Below are 18,377 nucleotides of genomic sequence, written 5' to 3'. Positions count from 1 at the left end.
AGGATATGAAGATAGCTCCACACCATGGGGCGTATGGTGTTTGTCAACTGGCACGCTTGACACATCTTCCTTATCCTAGAGAATAAAAGGGAGACCTTGTCCTGTTTGGTGTCAAAACAAACCCTCAGATACTCTAGGGACGGGGAGAACTTGAGACTGCTCTTGTCCATGTTCACGACTCAACTAAGCATATCACCCTGGGGGTCACCTGGAGGCTCTCCTCTAATGACTTCGCCCGGATCAACCAGTCATCCAAGTACAGGTGCACCAGGATTCCCTCTTTCCTCAGTGTACCGCCACAACCACCATAATTTTGGAAAATGTTCTGGGGGTGGTAGCCAGGCCGAAGGGCAGCAGCCGGAACAGATAATGACTGCCTAGCAAAGCATAGGAAACGCTGGTGGTCTTGGATTGGAATATGGATGTAGGCCTCCAAGAAGGTTAAGAACTCCCCTGGTTCTACGGCCATTATAACAGAGCATAGAGTTTTCAGGCAGACATTAACTACCGTAGATGATGGTTGACGCTCTTAAGATCCAGGATGGGGCAAAAGGAACCCTTCTTCTTGGATACGATGAAATAGATTGAATAGTGCCCCGTATTTTCCTGGGGTGCAGGCACTGGAATTATAGCTCTCAAATGGAGGAGCCTTGACAAAGTAGATTCCACTGCCAGCCTCTTGTGCTGGGAGTGGCACGGAGACGACATGAATATGTCCTGTGGGATTGCTGCAAAACTCCAGGGCGTATTTTTCTTGTATGATATCTAGTACCCATTTGTCTGATGTGATCTCGACCCACCGCTGGTAAGGGGTAGACTATCCCTCTTCTATCTTCTCGTCCCGTGGATGGGTCGGTAATACTTCATTGGGAATTCGGTCCAAATCTGAACCCGAACCAGCCCCTCTCTTCGGTTGTCAACTCCAAAAGGACTGAGACCTTCCCGAGGACTGAGACATCTGAAATGATGAGTTCCTATAGGGCCGAAAGTGCTGGGAGATCCTGGCCCAACTCCTCATAAGTGAGGGGCGCTGTGACCTCCTTCTCTTATCTTCCAGTAGCCAAGGCACTGGAGATTCACCCCACTTACTGGCCAGCTTTTCCAATTCGCTACCGAATAGGAGGGATCCCCTGAAGGGCATCTTTGTAAGGTTTGTCCTCAAGGTCACGTCTGCTGACCAATTTTGCAGCCATAGTTGTCTTCTGGCTGCCACCACGCCTCCGGATGAGGTACAGACTAGGTCAGAGCTCACATCTGCTAGGAAGACTGCGGCAGGCTCCATAGCCTCTCTGGAATGGGCCCCTGAGCTATCTGCCCCTCTCGAGAGAAGCAGGCACAAGCGAACCACCAGGGCACAACAGGAAGCAATCTGTAATGTCATTGCTGTCGCATCAAAGGCTTGTTTAAGGGTGGACTCCAACCACCTATCATGTGCATCCTTTGAATGCCACTCCTCCCTCCACTGGGATAGTTGTTTGCATCAAAACAGTGCAGACCAGGGTGTTCACTTTGGGGAAATGCAGGCATTCTCTGGCTGTCGGTTCCAGGGGGTACACGGCCTCCATTGCCCGACTTCCTTTAAAGCTGGCTTCCAGGGTGTCCCATTCTAGGTCAATCAACTCCTGGATGGCTTCCCACATCAGAAAAATAGCAAGAGGCTTTCTGTAGAGACACCAGAATGGGATTCTTCTTTGGTTCCATCATAGGATCCATGCCAGGAACTGAGTCTTCAGGGTCTGGGAAACCAGGGCCGGAAATTCATCTCTATGGAAAAACCGTAACATGGTCCAGTAAGACTCCAAGCCTGGAGGGATTTCCCCATCCTCCAATGAGTCTGCAACCCCTTTGTCATCCGTGGTGTCTGGATCCCTGTCAGGGATACCCTTGTTGAGACTAGGCATGTCTCAAGGCATGCTGATAGGGCTGAGACAGCGAGGTCTTCACAGCTGGGGTTTGGTTTGGACAGGGGAAGGAGGGAAGGCTTGAAGGCCTTGAAAAAATTCTACCCAGGAAAAGGCCGCTGGGTCCATACCTAGCCCAGGAAGAACTGGGGTAGGTGTCACTGAATTGCCCTCTTCCGAGGCGGACACAGCCCCGGAATTACTCAGATATGGAGTGCTAACGGATAAGATCGTGGCTGACCCATCTTCTAAATGGGAAGAGTCGGGCTTGGAAAATTTCTGGGAGTCTAAGCCTCCCTGGGTCTCCTCACAGTACTGACAAAGGAAGGACTCCAGGTCAGACTGTGCAGCCCTAATATGGCAGGCAGCACAAAGTGTCGCTTGTGCTTCTTTGCTGCTGGAGCCATAATCAACAGTAACTTGTGCGTTCAGCTGGCTAGCACCTGAATTTGAGCGCGTACAGATCTGTCCCGGTGTGCGTAAGTATAAACTCCTCTAAGCGCGAAAGTATGCGCGCACCGATGGTCTATGGGGGGCAGTTGCAACGATGCACAAAACCATGCACAAGCTGGTGTTGCCGAGGCCTGCCACGCGGTGCCCACCAAGCCTGAAGGGGAGCCACACAACCCACTCGGAAGCCCCCCTCCCTTGCCCCAATGGGATCGGAACATCGCAGTATGGCATGCCGAACAAGGAGAGAGGAAAGACTTACTGAAGCTTTTCCACATCTCTGAATTGAAGGAAGCCTCTTGGGTTTTTTTTTTACTTACTTGGGCTCAGCATTTACAGGCTGAGTACAAAGACTGTCTCCGGCTGCAGGGGGAGAGGGCATTGGCAGTCACTGCCACGCTCTTTCTGCACCTGCTGCCTTTCAGCTGCTTCAGCAGCAAAGTCCACGCCGGGAGCCGGCTACCAGACCAAGGCACAACTCTGAGGGATATTTGGAAATCGCCTCAGGAATTGACTGTGGGAGGGACCTTAAGGTATCACCACAGAAGAGCGGGGCTCAATCGATCATTAATTTAAAGGTAAATTTTCCTCTTCGAATGATTACTACAATCCCACTATACCACCAATGTGGGTGTAGGGAAAGCATGTCCACATCTGCTAGGAGACAGAGATACTGGAGGGCTGAGGTCACTGCAGGGGTATATCTAAGGTGAAATCCGCTTTGAAACCCGATTGTCTCCATCTGCTAGCAGGGGAGCACATAACCCACTGGTCCTGAGTCCATCTGGCTACATGCTAGGAAATCATTTTTTACACAACGTAGAAAGAAACATACCAGCAGGACTGTCAGCAGCACGCCCTTTAAAGAGATTAGAAAATAACATTTTATAGCATTTTGTGCATAGCTAAAATGTGCATTATAAATATGCTTTATTAGCTATGATAAGCTGAGAGCAAGGTTCAAGCAGGCTCACTTGGGATTTTTCGTTACCCACCAAAAATCCTAGGTGACACTGCAATGCCAAAGAAAGTATAGCTTCCTTCGAGAAGGAAGAGAAATGCAAATCAATAATTTCCTTTACAGGATAAAGGACTGTTGAAAGATACCAGCCACCCATCAGCAAACAGTTAAGGCAAGCTGCCTTTAAAAGTAATTAACCTATGGAATAATTACTTCAAACATGTATGTTGTAAGCATAAGCCAAGCTAGCAGGCATTAACAGCTAGGACATTATATTCAGTTAGTCGTATAATTTATCCAGCTAATGCCAGTTGTGCCAAACAGTAGTCCAGATAAAGTTATCCGGCTATCTTCAATAGCCAGCTATATTTAATAGTTCAGCTGCATCATTAAATATCCTTCCAAATTTAACTGGATAAGTTTATCTGGCTAACTTTGCAACCTAGCCAACAACTGAATATTACCCCCAGTGAGTTTAAAGTTTTGACAGTAATCAAAATGAGTTTTAGATATAATCTAAATTTATTTTTTTTTGTTACTGGATTGTTTGCAGCCTGTGAAATATTTTCTTGGCTCAACGTAAGAATCATCCAAAGATTATGCTCATGAACTTTGAGCACACAGTTCCCTTCTTCAGATCAGAAGGGCATGGCCTGGGTAACATAGTAAATGATGGCAGAAAGACAAAAATGACCCATTCAGTCTGCCCAGCCAGAATTTTCAGGGTTGTGACTGCCGCTCCATGCATGTTACCACAGTGCTTCATTACTATCCTAGGATTCTGTGTGTTTGTCCCATGCCTTCTTGAATGCCAGTACTGTTTTGGGTTTTTTTTCCCCACCACCTCCAGTGGAACAGCATTCCAGGTATCCAGCACCCATTCCCGAGTTCACCCCCTTGAAGCTTCACATCATGCCTCCTCCCCCCTCAGCTCCAGAACTTACTTTCCACTGAAAAATGTTGGTCTCTTGTAAATATGATTTTAAAGCCATATGCATAATCAATGAATACATTCTTATGGTGAGTCAAAACAAAATGCATCGCAGCCTGCAAAGAATCCAGTTTATTTTCTACAGGAGAAAATAAAATACAGCTGCCAGAACTCAACACAATAGCTTTTAGTGCAAGTGTGTAAAACAAAAGCCACATGCTTCAACATGCTGACAAGACTAGCAAATTGAAAAACATTTCATTTTCAACTAGACTGCTATACACTATCTACAAGATTTGGGAAAGGAACCTTTGGTTTCCTTACCAGGACGGACGGAACCAAAAATCTGAAGCGGTACAGAGAGAGTAGTGAAGCAGATGTTTGGGTGTGGAAGAAGCAGATGGTGTGCTCAGAGCCTTTATAAACCCCTGCCACCATATTGTAAGATTGTAGGTGTGATTTTCAGGTGAGACACAAGTTAGCATATGTTGCCCTTCAAAAAGGTTATGCTGTACCCCTTTCATTATTTTTGAGTCAGGACTCTGGGGTTTCTCGAGAGAGGAGTGAGAGAGAGAGAGAGAGAATTCACTCTGTAGTTGTGGTAACTGTTTTTGTTGCCAGATGTTTCCACCCTTTCTATCTTTTGATGGGTTGCTTTCGTGAGGAATATTTTGTCTCTGTGGTTACTTGAGTCCTCCACGGCCCAGGGGTTCAGATGCTTCTGGTTTGAGTAGAAATGCCTTTCCTCTCAAAAGGACTGGAATTAGAAGAGGTGTCAGCAAGGAAGAATGGACTCATATCCATTTCCAGGAAGAAGCAGCTGAGGTAGGTGTAAGAATTCTGTATGGATTTGGGGATAAGCATCAGAGAAGAGCTGTGTGATAAGGTGCCCATCAGGTACTTCAAAGAAGAGAGTGATCAGTAGTGAGGGCTCGGGGAAAGGTATGAGAACTGGGACCTGGAGCAAAGTGAGAAATAAGGAGCCAAATTACTCAGGGAATTGGCTGAAATAATTGGAGAACTGTTGCTGGAAGAGTATGGTCACAAATTTATTCAATTTTCCTTTAGTGAAGATCAACTGGACTATTTTAAAAAATTTGAGTTGCTGCAACCCATCAATTCACTTTTACAACTTATCAGTAAAATTGAGGTGAAACCCAGTCTCCAGCGTGTTTATTGCTACCATCTATGATGAGAGATCATCAGTGCTGTGTACAAGGTGGGGACCAAGAGACTTACAGAGAGGTGTGGGAGTGAATAATGCAAAGGACCTTGAAGCTCAGTTTCCCCCTACAGGGGATCCTGGACTCTAAAAGGTTTGGTGTGGTGAGAACTGTGCAAGAAAGAAGAATTTTCACTTTGAGATGTGAGCCTTGGGTACAATAACAGGGATTTCCCACCCAGGGGTTGCATTTGTATCTATGAAGCTACTGCTACAATTGTTTCTGGAATGACTTTTGTACATCTTTGAAATAAAAAGTAGGACTTTAGTTAAATTATAAAAATGGCAGGACTGGTGCAGCCAAATCAGCCTTAAGCTTCAGCTATCACAGCTGACAGCAGAAACCCACTCCAGCTGAAGACAGCTGACCAAGCAAGATGCTGCTGGGCAGAGAGGCAGCATTATGGGGAAGGTGCAGGAAGACAGATGAAGCAGAATGGGGGTATCACAGCTGAGGAAAGAGACCCACAGGTAATGAGGAAAAAGAAAAAAGGGGAGGACAGCAGAAGTAGCTCATAAAAACTGACAAACTGACTGAAGGTTCACCCAGGGTGCCAAATACTCTTGCATCGGCCCTGGTGAGTGTGTGTGCAGGGCGTTTTGTGTATGGAGGTTTTCCATACTCTTAATCATCTTAGTTATCCTTCTGTTTACCTTTCGTAGGTGTACTGTGTTCCCTTTCAGATGGGGTCACCAGACACACATATAAAAGTCAAAATGTGGGTATAGTATGCATTTGTATAACAACATTTTCTGCTTTGCTTGTCAATCCTATCTTAGTTCCTAACATTTGATTAGTCTTTGAGTGCTAGAAGGCTCTTCTTAGTGAAACATCCTCAATGACTGAGATCTTTCCTATGTCAAGTCACAGTTCATTAATGTATGTTGGACATGATTTTTTTTTCTTTTGATCATTGATTTGCATTTGTAATTGCTGAAACTGAACTGCTGCTATTTTGCCTGCACAATTTTGTGAGATCCCTTTGCAGCTTTTCACCATCAGATTCGGTTTTGATGATCTTGTATGTTTGTAGCTGCATAGTTTGCCAGCCCCCTACTTACTCCTTTATATTTTGAACAGTACGGGTCCCGTGATTGGCCAGATACCTTACCTTTGCCTACTGTGAAAACTGACCGCTTAGGCCTACCTTTTGTTTGCCACCTTTCAACTAGATTTTGATCCATGAGACTTTTCTTCAACCAATCACAACTTAGAAATCAATATTGAAAGCCTTTGTGCAGGCAACTTTTGGAGTTACACCAAGAAAAAAACCCCACAGCTTTCAATACTTACAACCATTGACCACATAAATTTTGTATGCTTAAAATGTATCCAGACAAAGGGGCATCAAAGCTAAACTTTGGCCAGTAAGTGCACATATTGAGCCCTTTCTGGCTAGAGTTATGTGCCCAAGCCTGGTCAGAAAAATAGCTATCCTAACTTTATCCAGGGAGAGAGAGATTTGTGCATGTAGGTCGCACTGAATGTCCGGGAAAATTTACACATGTAACTTTCCTCGGATACGTTTTCCACTCACCGGCTCTCCAAGTATAGATTAGTTTCATTAGTGAGGGACATCCTGAAAATCTATGATTATTATATTAACTACCTCCCCTCTGTATCCACGTCTGTAGATACCCTCAAAGAACTCCAACAGATTAGTGAAACATGACTTCCCTTTAAAGTAGCCATGTTGATTATTCCCCAAAATGTCATCTTCATCTATGTAACTAATGAATCTTTTTAATTCTAGATCTTACCAATTTCCTAGAGGAGATGTTCAGACATACTGGTCAGTAGTTCTCTGGATCACTTGTGGAGACCTTTTATAAAGCCTCCCATCCTCTGGCAACAAGCCTTTTTCAGATTGCAGCGTACAATAGGCAGAGAAGACTGTGGGTGATACAGGCCAGATTTCTCTTGCTAGCCGTAATTTGAGCTCCAAAGAGCTGCATGCGGCTCACAGTTTGCCGGTTGGCCATCCCTGCCTTATAAGGTCACAACTTTTAATGGAGGTGTGGCATTTTAGCTGGATGTAAGAGTGAGGTGTGTTTCTTTTGAGTTCCTGTGTCTTACTCCTAGGATCCGGATTAGGAAAAGAATTCATAGATATTCCCTAAATTTTTCCTTTTTGAGGAGAGACCTGGCTTTTGGACTTTCTTTGAAGGAAGTTTTTCTATCCTTCTCTCTCTTTTGAATATTGGGAGTGATTTCATTCTGCTCTTCCATATGCCTCCAATCGAGAAATATAACTCCCATCTAAGCAAATTCTGAAGAGAGCTTGGACATAGAAACATAGAAATGACAGCAGAAAAGGACCAAACGGTCCATCCAGCCTGCCCAGCAAGCTTATAGTAGCATCAGCTGCACCATATAGATCTCCCCTATAATGGTAGCATCGGGGGGGGGGGGGGGGGGGGGGGGTGGCATCTGCCGTGGCATACAAGTTACCCCCATACATAGTTTCCCAAACCGTTAAAGTCAGGGCCCTTGTTGGTTACTACCTGAGTCCAATTCCCTGTTATCTCTTGCCATAGAAGCAGAGAGCAATGTTGGCGTTACATCACAAGTTTAAAGCTTATTGGTTAAGGCTAATAACATTGGCAACTACAAGTTACCCCTATAAAATTCAATTTCCTTGTTGGTTGCTGTCCAAAACTAAATTCCCCTTTTCCTTTTTTCCCCCTGCTGTTAAAGCAGAGAACAACTGAGTTGCATCAACAGTATGAAGGCTTGTTGGTTAAAGGTAGTAACTGCCACACCAGCAAGTTACCCCCATGTGCTCTTTTCCTCATTTCCATCCTCTAGCCTTTAGGGATCCACAGTGTTTATCCATTGCCCCTTTGAAATCTTTCACCACCTCCTCTGGAAGAGCATTCCAGGCATCCACCACCTTCTCTTTGAAGAAATATTTCCTGACGTTGGTTCTGAGTTGTCCTGCATGGAGTTTCATTTCATGATCCCTAGTTCTACTGGGGTCCGCAGGGAGTAAAAGTTGTAAGAAAGAGGCATGAAGGTGCACGAAGGTGCACCCTTCCTTTGCATAAACAGTGTATAAAGTAAATACCTATCCAATATCCAGAGACTGGAGACAAGATCCACCCTTCAGGTATAGCAAGAGTAGGACGTAGATACCAGGACTTCCGAGTCAAGGTATGTAAAATGGGGAGTTAAATTGTGCTTAGATACCCTGCCACTGTAGACATCCCAGGAAAACCCCCAGTTAACACCAGAGAAGGGATGGATCTGATTAAGAATGATGCAGATTCCCCGAGTCTTGGGAGGGGAATCCAGAGAGCTCCCAGGTATGCACATGATACCTATTTGTACCTGTAAATAGAGTAGGCAATTTTTATTCATAAAACACTTTTAGGTGCAGAAATGCCTTTCTGAATTGCCTTCCCCTGCAATCTTGCCAGCAGGACTACCAAAAGCAAAAGCACCTTATCTACAGGATTAGGTGACTCCTTTCCTTTTGCCTTAAGATACTCAACCTGTAGTCAGTTAGCTCACAGTAGAGCTTTCTGCATAAGAGAAGAAAACAGTATGGGATGTGCTTAAAATGTAAGAAATATCAAGAGGAGGGGGAAAAAAAACAAGGCCTTTTTGAAGAGGACAAGAAAATCCTAAGATGCAAGTAGGCAGTTAATGTTGTAGGGATTTGAAAGAACATTAGAAGTGATAGGGCCAGAGAAAAATCCTCTGAAGGTCGGTGCAGAAACAGGAAAGGAAGAGGAGGAGATAAGAATTGAAAACATAAAAATAGTCTTTCCTGAATTAGAAGGATAATTGCTATAGAACTTGTGGCAAAGTTGTTCCATTGTAGGAGTCAGACTACAGACTCAAATGGCTAAGGGACATTCGGTCAGGCCAGAAGAGTGCGAGTGCGCTTTTGTAAATCACTATCGGGCCGATTCAATAAAGTCCGCAGGAGAGCGGACAAACGCCTGCTCTCCCGGCACGCGCACAGGCCAGTGGCCTGTGCGCGCGATTCAGTATTTAAATTAGGTGGTGCGGTAGAAACGGGCAAAAGGAGGTGCTAGGGACACTAGCGCGTCCCTAGCACCTCCTTTTTGACAGGAGCAGTGGCTGTCAGCAGGTTTGACAGCCAACGCTCAATTTTGCCGGCGGTTCTCGAGCCCACTGACAGCCACGGGCTCGGAAACCGGACACCGGCAAAATTGAGCGTCCGGTTTTCGACCCGACAGCTGCCGGCCGACTTCAAATTTTTAAAATTTTTTTTAAACTTTTTACTCTCTTCGGGACCTCCAACTTAATAATCGCCATGCTATTAAGTTGGAGGGTGCACAGAAAAGCAGTTTTTACTGCTTTTCTGTGCACTTCTGTGCCGGTAGGTGTTAATTTCTTAAAGTAAAATGTGCGGCTTGGCTGCACATTTTACTTTCTGTATCGCGCGGAAATACCTAATAGGGCCCTCAACATGCATTTGCATGTTGAGGGCGCTATTAGGTGCCGCGGGTTGGACGCGCGTTTTCCGCCCCTTACTGAATGAGGGGTAAGGGAAAACGCGCGTCCAAGGGCAGGTTAACAGTGCGCTCCGTCAGAGCGCACTGTACTGTATCGGCCTCTATGCTTGGTTATAGAAGAGTTATAAATTCTCCTCCCACCTGAACCACCAGGCTGATGTGGTTTACCCCCTGCCGCATGATGCAGGTCATCATCTCCAAAGTTTCCGCCTAGGAAAAAAAAAACAGAAAACAAAAGCGTTCTTAATTTTCCTTTCCCTCACACAAAGTGCTACTTTTCTTGACAACTGACAGTTCTAAATCCACCTGATGGTCTAGAGAAGCAGACTGAAATCTTAAAGCCCAGTCTTCTGAACAGCAATGCAATTTCAAAAGTATTAAAGGTAAAAAAAAAAAAAAAGAGACTTTTGAACAGAGTGATCAAAAGGTTTCAGATTCACCGGGACACTGGTTTGCAGGGGAGGGGGATTTCTTTAAAAAAAAAAACAACAACTCTTTGTAAGTGATTTGAGCTTATTTTGTGAAACAAAACAGGAATACAAAAAGAAAACAAAAAACCATCACCAGGCAATGCTAAGACAAGTACCAAACTGGAGTCTGACAAATATCTCCAGGTGAGCATCAACTTAACTAGTCCCTTTGGCCTTAGTGTGACATGCCTAAACAGCAATAGCTCCATAACACACACACACACTTCAGATTATATATACAATCAAAGTGCATGATGGAGGAAAAAAAGTCCTGGCCACTTACTACAAACTTTTCGGAAGAGTTCTGCTTAACTACTTTGTACAGCATTGTCTACAGTGTTCATACTCCTTCAGTACAGGATACAGCTGGGCCAGCCCAGTGGCACGTGGATCCCAAACTCGGATTTTCCTCTCCCCAAGTTGGCTGGGGACACTGCGAAGGCAGGGTCCTCGACCCTTGGGGAGAGGGGGCAGAGACTCCGTCATGGTCATTGCTCATGGTTGGATTCAAGACCCAGGACTGCAGGTTCCAGAAGGAGCCCTGGTGCATGGTCAGTGGCCCCAGATCGTTGCTGCAATCAAACTAGGTACATTTGAGGGGGAAGAGGGGGAGATAGAAAAAAAAATAGGGAAAAAATAATCCTTGGGCCATTGAGAATGGCGCCTGGTTCTAACTGAGCTGGAAGACAGTCGGCATCACCCCATACTCTAGTTTTAAAGCTGATCTCTCTCCTTTCTAAAGATCAGCAACAATACAAAATAGCACCAGGACCTGATAATTATCCATTCTGTATCCTGTATCTTAATTACTGTTATTAGCACTATTCTGTATTCCTTCTTCCTATAACCACTTTATGTATTACTTTGGCACCACTTGTACAAGTTTTGTCATGACAGTAAAGCTTCCTGAATCTAAATCTGAAAAAAGCACCAGTGGAGGAGGGAGAGAAGCACCAGTGACGCCTCTCTCTCACTTTAAACCTGCTTTTCTCACGCCAAGGAGGTGGCCAGAGGAGGCACTGCTGCAGGAGAGCGATGGTAAGGGGGAAGGATCATGCTGTGATTGAACTCGCCAGTCAGTTTCAAGGAGTCTGATTTCCCCCCTGCTCCAAGGACCACCCCACATCTAAGAATTGGCACCTTTCTTTCTAGAAAAAGCATTGATGACGACATTGGTAAAGAAATTAACAAGTGAAGAGGAGAGGATTTGTCAACTGTCCAGTTTTGAACGAGACAGTCCGGTTTTAAGTGGAACCGGTACAGGTGTCCATTCAGAAGTCCATTTCCCGCGGCTGGTGGCTCCTCCTTTCCTCAGGGGACGGCAGAGCTGGAATTGTCAGCTCGTCAGCATGAGAGCTGAGCTGCGGCCTTGCCCACACCTCCTCTCCCCATGCGGTGACTGGAACCTGCGAGTCGCGACGGTGGGACCTCACCTAGCACAGCTCTCACTAGCAGCTCCTCTACGGCTCCTTCCCCACCTCCTCTTTCTGCTGTGATTGGAAGCCATGGAGAGAAGGGGGCAGAGATGCAATTTGGTCTCCCTCCTCCTCCCCAACAATAGCCAGCCTCGGCTGTTCTAGCTCCTCCTCCTGCCCATTCTTTTATGTCCTCCTCCTCTTGCAAATGACCTCTGTCTGCCCCACCCTGCTGCCAGGTGACAGCAGACCAAGGGGAGAGAAAAGGGAATGGAGGGGAGGGAGAAACAGAGGCCAGAGGAGGGAAAGGAAGAAAGGGGGATTTGACTGAATGAAGGAGGGAAATTGAGAAGGGCACCGGAGCTGGAAGAGAGAGAGGTGGTTCAGGGGTGGAGAAAAAGATGGGGTGAAGAGGCTAGAGGAAGGCAAGAGAGGGGACACAGGGGCTGGAGGAGGGAGAGAGACTGGAGGCAACAGGAGATGGAGGAGTAGGCTGCTTATGGCTCGTGTACTAAGTGGCCTACAAATACTAAAAAATAAGAACATACATACATAAATAAAGGGGAGTGGAGAGAGGTAGTGGATTCACAAGGAGCAGAGGGGAAAAAGGGAGGAGGCATGTTCAGCAGTAGAGGGCAAAAATATGCAAATTTATGAAGGTGGGGCAAGGCTGAGTACTCATCCCCACCCTGGTCCTCAAGTGTCCAGCCATGGTATGTGAAAAAGTTAGCAACCATAAGGGCGGAGAAGGAAACATACTTCCCCCTATGAATGATTAAGTGTTCTGGAGTAACATTCATTTTTTATGGCCAGACTTCTACTGCAAGCTTCAAAGCAGTGTGTGGCATCCAACAAATAAAAATGCACATCTTAAAAAAACCCTTTCAGGTCAGTCTCATACCGCTGCTTGGGTTGTTGGGCTGGCCACCCGCTGCGATACCAAGATCATCATCTCCAAAATGACCACCTGAGACACAAAAAAAAAAAAAAGTGAGTGCTAGCTCTAGCTCGGTCTTACATGTTTTTCCTGCAGCTTTAATTTCTATTTGGGTACTCCCTACTCGCTTGCATTTTCAGAGCCTGTTTAGCACTTCAAAGCCCCAGAATGCAGAGCACGCTAAAGGCTGTTGCACCTTACCCCAGTCTAGAATAGGAACATTTCCAGGGAACAGACTCAGAAGACTGATGCTATCATACAGAATTTGGATTGTACTTTCTGAAACTGGTAACATGCAGAGATTTAAACTGGTTTTTAAATGTATAGTTGATTACAATATGAAAGGCAACATTCATGATTTAACAATTAATGTAGCGTCCCGATCGAAGTCCCTTCTTCCGGATGCCACAGCGAGACGAGGGCGACTCGGAGCGGTGCCAGGCCTGCGCGATCGGTGCTGGAGACCCGCCGGGGTAAGGCCTGCTTAACTGCACACTTACCCACGACCGCCTCCGACCCCGACCACGAGGCAGCCCCTGCCTTCCGCCGCTGTCTCGCCATCCTGCCGACCTTCCTCCGCCGCCGAGGGAACACGCTGCACGCTGCTGACGTCCAGCCAATCAGGGGACAGCCCTGATTGGCCTTTAAAGCTGAGAACCTCCCAGGCGCCGCGCGCCGAGCGTTGCGCGCCGAAGGAGCCTGCTCCTTTGTGCGCTCCTTCGTGCACTCCCTATGTGTACTCCCGCATACTTTTCTGCTTCCACAACCCTCCCCACCAATCCCTCCACAACCCACCACAACCCTCAGCAACCTTCCAACCCCTATATTTGCCTCCCAGCACTCAACCCATGAATCTACTAAAAGCAATCACACAACTCACAACACTCTAACCCCACACACAAAAAACACACACAATGGCCTTAGCCCAATACATCCCCAAACTACCTCATCGCTACAACCACCACCACACTCCTAAAGCCACACCCATCACTAGACGCCTCACCAAAATCCACACCAACCCTAACATACCCTATACCACAATCACACTCATTACACTACTCCTCATCAATGCACAATCGATCACCAAAAAAATGCCAATCATCCATGACATACTCACAGACGACCAACCAGACATATTCTGCATAACCGAATCCTGGCTGAAACACTCCGACTCTGTACTACTCAATCAACTACCCAGAAATACATACAACATATTCTCCATACCCAGAAGCAAAAGAAAAGGAGGTGGCCTACTATTCCTAGCTCACAAAAAACTTAAATTCTCCTCCCACTCCCTTAACTTACCACCTCCACTAGAAACCAACCTATTCAAATCTAAACATCTCCAAATCCTCCTCCTCTACGCCCCACCTGGATGCCTACAGCACAACCTCTCACCCCTAATCGAATCCATCACAACCCACATCAACTTACAAGAGCCAGCCATTATACTAGGAGACTTCAATCTCCATATCGACTCCCATCCACTTTCTCCCACCAGTGAACTACTCCTATCCACCATGTCTGCCATTGGATTCACCCAAATCATCAACACACCCACACAAAAAGCGGGCCACACCCTGGACCTAATCTTCCTAAACAACAAAATATCCGCAACTGGACCACCCTCCACAACCCCCATCCCATGGTCCGACCACAGCCTCATACAAGCCAAGCTTCAACTCCAATCAAACCCACAAAAAACAGACAACCGAATCATCGAATTCACCAAACCATGCTCCAGTGAAGATATCGCCGAACTGTTACCGGAGGCACTAAAAACAATCAACCTAAATGACGCCAACACCGCCACAAACTCCTGGATATCCATCAACGCAGACATAGCCAACACATTATGTCCCACGATAAAAAAGGAAATCAAACAATCTACAAAGCAAAAAGCCCCATGGTACACCCAAGAACTGAAAACCTCAAAGCGAACACTGAGACAAACTGAAAAACAATGGAGACGAACCCCCACCTCAAACCTGAAAGACAAATACAGAACGCTACTACACAACTATACAACAGATCTCAACACAGCAAAGCGCAATTTCTACACGTCAAGAATTCATGATTACCAATTTAACCCAAGGACCCTCTTCGCCTATGTCAAAGATTTAACCAACCCCATCCAAAATGACACAACGCCTAACTCCAGCAACATCTCCAGCGAAAAACTAGCTCAATTCTTCAAGGACAAAGTCGACAACATTATTGCCAAGATTCCCCAAACCCACAATGACCCCACTGCCATCCACCCCCCCATCCACATATGGTCACAATTCGCACCTGTTGCTTCTACAGAAATCGAACCCATCATCAAAAAAACCAACCCTGCATCCCACCCATTAGACCCCATCCCCGTCAAAACCCTAAAACTCATCAGAGAGATCATTGTCAAACCAATAACCTACATCATCAACTTATCCCTCGAACAAGGAATCTTCCCAGAAAAACTCAAAAATGCCATCATCAAACCAATCATCAAAAAACCTCAACTCGACAAATCAGACCCAGCAAACTACAGACCAGTCTCTAACCTCCCATTCCTAGCAAAAATCATAGAAAAAACAGTCAACAATCAACTTACAGACCACCTTGAAACCCATAATGTTCTTCAGCCAGCACAGCACGGTTTCAGAAAATTCCTCAGCACTGAAACCCTCCTCCTCTCCCTCACTGATACCATCCTCAGAGGCCGTGACAAAGGCAAATCGTTCCTCCTGATACTCCTTGACATATCAGCCGCCTTTGACACCATCAATCACAGAACACTCCTCGCCAGACTTAAAGAAATTGGTCTTCAAGACACCACAATCAAATGGTTCAAATCCTACCTCTCAAACAGATCCTACATCGTCAAGACAAACTCATCCGAATCCTCTCAAGTGCCCCTCACTCATGGGGTCCCACAAGGTTCTTCCCTTTCCTCAACCCTCTTTAACATTTACCTCCTCCCACTATGCAAATACCTTTCAGATGCAAACCTCACCTACTTCGTCTATGCAGACGACATACAAATACTTCTCCCCATAAACAAGTCCATCCAACTCACCATGGAAAAATGGAACAACCTCAGCTCAAATCTATCCCAATTACTATCCCAACTATCACTATGCCTCAACCAAGCCAAAACAGAAATCCTTCACATCCACGATGACCGTCCCTCTTCTCCCCTCAAGTGCACCCCCTCCAACCACCCAGGAACCTCAATCAACACGAAAGTGCCACAGATCTCACAAATCTCACTCAATCCATCCACAAGAAACCTAGGAGTAACAATTGACAGCCAACTCAACGTTAAACGACACATCTCCAATACAATTAAGGATGGATTCTTCAAACTCCAAACCCTGAAAAAACTTAAACCCCTTCTCCAAGCGCACGACTTCCGAACAGTCCTTCAATCAATCATCCTCTCAAAACTCGACTACTGCAACTCCCTTCTCATCGGCCTACCAGAAATCCACATCAGACCCCTCCAAGTTCTACAAAATGCCGCCGCCAGAATCATCACCAACAACAAAAAATCCTCCCACATCACACCTACCCTCAAAGAACTCCACTGGCTACCCATCACACAAAGAATCCATTACAAAACACTCACCCTCATGCACAAAAAAATACACAACAACAAAATAAACTGGCTAAACAACGCAATACATCCACACCCCACACAAAGAACCCTCAGATCCACCAACACTGGCCTCCTAGCCATCCCCAATCTCAAATCTGCACACCTCAACGCAACCCGCAAACGAGCCATAACAATAGCGGGACCCACCCTATGGAACACCCTCCCCACCTGTCTCAGAAATGAACCATCACTGCAAACCTTCAAAAAACACCTTAACACATGGCTGTTTTTAAAAGCCTTCCCACCCGACCCTTAACCTGCCCGAACGCAACACACCTCATCCCATACTCAGTCTTCTCACCCTCCTGAATCCCTCACTCCACTACCTCCTCCCACCCCACCTTCCCCCCTCCCTTCCCTCACCCCCCTCCCTCCTTTATTCCTAAATTACTTTACCAACAAGTCCCTAATCCTAAATTTATTTTATCAACAACACATTCATGTACATATGTTATTTCCTATAACCTTTTGTTATATCCTATAACCTTTTGTTCCATGTACTACTGTTATAATATGTTATAATTGTTTTTTTGGTTACCATGTTATAATGTAAAATAGGGCGGACTACGCCCTATTCTCTTGGTTATCTGGAAACCGATGTGATATCTCGATTGAATGTCGGTATATAAAAGAAATAAATAATAATAATAATAATAATAATAGCTACCTACCAACCACCCCCATGTGGTAGCCAACTCAAAGCATATTGGGTGGGAGACGGGACAAAAACTGTACTTGTGTTGCAGACAGGAGTTCCATTCCATCCTGCTGTAGCTTTTTTTTTTTTTTTTTTTTTTTTTAAGAATTTCGAATTTTAGGCACAACTGGTATGACCAACCCTAATTACTGAAAATGCACCAACTGTACCCACAAAATTATTATAGATTGTAGTGCAGTAAAGTGAAGAATTCAAACAACTAGTTCTCAAATTCTGTTCTAATGATATCCACTCTAAGCACATGTATGCCCTATCACCACCACCACATATTTGTTTCTCCATGCAATACTGCCCACTTGAATTTCGTATACTCCAGGAGTCTGAAATCGGATGTATTCTAACATTCTGTATCTCGCAGAATTGGGGGATAACTCACACTACATGAAAAATCACTGCCACTAACCAGGGCCAGATTAAGACTTATTGAGGCCCTAAACTATAACAAGTTTAAGAGTCACTATAACACACCAAAAAAAAAAAGGTTAAACTTGAAATTACTAAAGTTTTTTCTAATTTAGTCTCTTCATAATCGGAGGCCCTAAACTGTAGCTTAGATAGTTTGGGGCAGATTTTCAAAGGCTACGCGCGAAACCTGAGAAAATATGCCCCTGCACGCCCAAGTCCCGGGTCTTTCAAAAAAGTGGGCGGTCCGGGAGCGTGTCCCGAGCCCTCCTCCGTTCCGGCCGTGTCGGGGGTTCACGCGCAGGCATAACAAATAAAATAAGGTGGGGGGGGGAGGATTTAGGTAGGGCTGGGGGGTGGGTTAGATAGGGGAAGGTGGCCTTCGCTCCGATTTCGGAGCGGTCTTGGAGGTAACGGGGACAGCCATCGGGGCTCCCCTTGGGCTCGACGCGCGCAAGGTGCACGTGTGCACCCCCCCCCCCCCTTGCGCGCGCCGAGCCTGGATTTTATAACACGTGCGCAGCAGCGTGTACATGTTATAAAATCGGGCGTAGATTTGTTCGTGCCGGCTTGCACGAACAAATCTACGCCCGCGCATAAGTTTTAAAATCTGCCCCTTTATGCCTAAATCCAGCCCCGTCACTAACATTTGTTAAAAAAAGAAAAACTCCAGATAATGATAAAAAACACCAAGGGGATGAAAACCATGTAATCTGGAGCTGCATGCTTAACACTGCAAAGAGATGAAACGTAACTCAGGAAAGAGTCAGGTACACAGTCTCTCCTGCATTAACCATGGACCTGTTCTTTAATGAATCTTCTTGAAAATAAAAAAGTCAATC

The 18,377-nt window shown here is 45.7% G+C and overlaps 1 protein-coding gene across 6 annotated transcripts in view; it reads right to left on the bottom strand.

Moving 5' to 3' along the window:
- Positions 1–18,377, bottom strand: part of LOC115092617 (CD99 antigen-like) — a 160,535-nt gene that overhangs the window by 48,158 nt on the left and 94,000 nt on the right. For 3 of the 6 annotated variants that reach the window (XM_029603670.1, XM_029603673.1, XM_029603675.1), the window contains exons 6-8: positions 12,740–12,805; positions 10,095–10,163; positions 3,187–3,210 (exon numbers count right to left, since the gene is read on the bottom strand). In XM_029603670.1, coding sequence (XP_029459530.1) covers positions 3,187–3,210; positions 10,095–10,163; positions 12,740–12,805 — 159 coding nt within the window. The remainder of the gene's footprint in view (positions 1–3,186; positions 3,211–10,094; positions 10,164–12,739; positions 12,806–18,377) is intronic. The other 3 variants (XM_029603674.1, XM_029603672.1, XM_029603676.1) reach the window with 3 other exon arrangements.

This window comes from Rhinatrema bivittatum, chromosome 5, assembly GCF_901001135.1.
Source record: "Rhinatrema bivittatum chromosome 5, aRhiBiv1.1, whole genome shotgun sequence".
In the NCBI taxonomy this organism is placed as follows: domain Eukaryota; kingdom Metazoa; phylum Chordata; class Amphibia; order Gymnophiona; family Rhinatrematidae; genus Rhinatrema; species Rhinatrema bivittatum.
Note: the sequence above shows the minus strand (reverse complement) of the source record. Positions and strands in the feature narration are given on the sequence as shown.